This window comes from Pteropus vampyrus, unplaced genomic scaffold (genome assembly GCF_000151845.1).
Source record: "Pteropus vampyrus isolate Shadow unplaced genomic scaffold, Pvam_2.0 Scaffold90, whole genome shotgun sequence".
Taxonomy (NCBI): Eukaryota; Metazoa; Chordata; class Mammalia; order Chiroptera; family Pteropodidae; genus Pteropus; species Pteropus vampyrus.
In genome coordinates, this window is record NW_011888871.1 from 2,593,929 (window position 1) to 2,596,275 (window position 2,347).

The following is a 2,347-nucleotide window of genomic DNA, read 5'->3' on the forward strand; positions in this document are numbered from 1 at the left end:
TCCAGTGATTTCAGAATTATTAACCTGTACTCACTCCCACGGGAAACTACTTCAGAAACCAGAGCGCAGTGCGATGCGCAGTTCCTTTTGCCTGCAGTTGTACAGGCTCCACTCATTTCCAGAATTACTTAGGTCAGCATCTTTTCTCCCACCCAGACCTTTTTTCCTGGCCTGGCTCTCCCTTCCACCCGTCAATAAAATCTGGCCTAAGGGGCTCCACGGGTGGTGTTCTCTGTGGGGACCAGACCCCAATGCTCTATTGAGCCTCATCAGTCCCCTCTGCCATCTGTAGATTAAATGACACCCCTCACCCCAAAACAATCCAACCAAATCCTCTCAATCCACCTGCCAAGCTCTGTGACCTCATGGGCACACTGTCCCAAGGCCCAGCTCGTCAAGTGTCACTCCTGCCTGAGGACCATCGCTCATTCCCCCAGGACCATGTAGCAGGGGCCGGCCACTCTGGGTCCTGGCCGAGCCGTCCCGCCGTTCTGCTGGTCTTCCTGGTAACTGGGGCCTTCTCAGGTTACTCAGAGGATCACTTTGCCTTAGAAACTCCAGCTGTCACCTCGGACGCATCAGTAACCGATGCCAAGGCCCTGAGCAGCACAGGGCCGGCAAGAAGCAGGTATCACTGGGAGTTCCGCAAGTGCTGTGTTCTGTCACCACGTCCATTGCAGGCACCAGTAAAAGAGGTGAGCAGATCTGGGGGGTGGGGGTGCAGCACCCAAAATTCTGTTATGGGGCCCTGGGATGTCTCCCTTTCGTGCCCTGAGTTAGCTCAGTCAGCCCTGTCAAGAGCCTGGATTCCTGCTTCCAGGCAAAGGCCAGGTGGCGGAGAGGGGCCCAGAGCGGGGGCTCTGGGTAGGTGGGAGAGGGCTGGGGTCGGTCTTCAGGGCCAGAGGGCTTGACATGGTGAAAGCCAGGGGCGTCCAGGTGCTGGCAGCCTCTTCGGCCCTATGGGCACCACAGGCTGGGTGTAGAGGTTTTAGGAATTGCTGGCTCTGGCCTCTGACAGGCAGCCCTGTCGCAGGTGTGTTGTTCAGAACAGGTGTGCACCCGGAGGGTGAGCATTGCCCTGGCCCCAAATTCAGAGTATCTAGGTATCTAGCCTGTCCCTCCTTGACTGTGGAGGAGCTGGTTGCTTCTGTCATGGCACGAGCCCCTCCAAGACATGGTGATGCCCTCACCCTTTCTTGGTGTCTAGGGCAGCCACCAAGTGACAAAGGAAGTGTCCCTGAGGCTCCATGGCAGCAGCACCTCCTGGCAGAGGAGCACGAGAGCCCCTGGGGTGTGACAGCCTCCACTCCACCCAGTGTGAGGAGTTCTCACATCGTGCTCTCTTGGCGGGTGACACAGGTTCTCACTGGATGTCACTCGAGGGCTTTACTTCTTAGTCTGTGATGCTTTGGAACCCTGGGTCTCCCCACCCGCAACTCCCCAGCTTCCAAGAAGTGTTCCCCAGGTGTCCTAGGAGAGGGAGCCAAAAGGAGATGACTCCCATGGGCGAGGGTCTCCAAGCACCTGGGGAGGGCTGAGGGCCACCCAGGAAGGGCCTTCAAAGCCCAGCCCTCCGAGGTTCTGCTAAGCCAGGGCCAAGAAGGCCTGGGACTGCAGACTCTTCCCCAGAAAACTGAGTCTTCACACCCCGTATCGCCCACAGTTTCAGAGCCATCCATGCACTCCTGAAAGGAATCTCTGTCCTACACAGACCGGGAGCACACACACTCAGAGACTGCTTCATCCAGCACAGCCCTCGCGTGCTGGGTGTTTGTGCCTCCAGCGCATCCCACCTGTCCATATGGCCGGCCTCGGAGGACAGCGGCACCTCCTCCCTAGAGCCTGTCCTAGAGCCGGGAGCCCAGACCCTAGATCAGCCACAGCATGCTTCCCCAGGGAGGTCAGGAGCCTTAAAGCTTAAAGGGCAAATATCCCCCAAAGTCAGTAGGAATTCGTGACCTCGTGTCACTGAGAAGTCCTTCTGTCATAGGGAAGTTGGTGAATTTTAGGCCCAGCTGGCTCCAGGAGTTCAGACAGTACCTAAGAACTGATCCTCCAGAAGGTTATAGCACACTTCCCGGGCCATCGAGTGGCATGCAGCACTGCAGACAGGGCCACAAGCAATCCCCTGCGTGCTGCCTCTCTCCAGGCGCACCGTCTCTGCTGCCATGCCTGCCACCAACCAGGGCTGGCCGGAGGACTTCGGCTTCCGGCTGGGCGGCTCTGGGCCCTGCTTCGTCCTGGAGGTGGCTGAAGGGAGCAGCGCGCACGCCGGGGGGCTGCGGCCTGGGGACCAGATCCTGGAGGTGGAGGGAATGGCCGTCGGCGGCCTGAGCCGCGAGCGCCT

At 59.0% G+C, this 2,347-nt stretch overlaps 1 protein-coding gene across 1 annotated transcript in view; it reads left to right on the forward strand.

The window, feature by feature from the left end:
- Positions 1 to 2,168: 2,168 nt before the first annotated feature.
- The window catches only part of GRID2IP (Grid2 interacting protein), a 33,526-nt gene continuing 33,347 nt past the window's right edge, over positions 2,169 to 2,347 (forward strand). The window contains exon 1 of the mRNA XM_011363892.1: positions 2,169 to 2,337. Within this exon, the coding sequence (XP_011362194.1) occupies positions 2,169 to 2,337 (169 nt within the window). The remainder of the gene's footprint in view (positions 2,338 to 2,347) is intronic.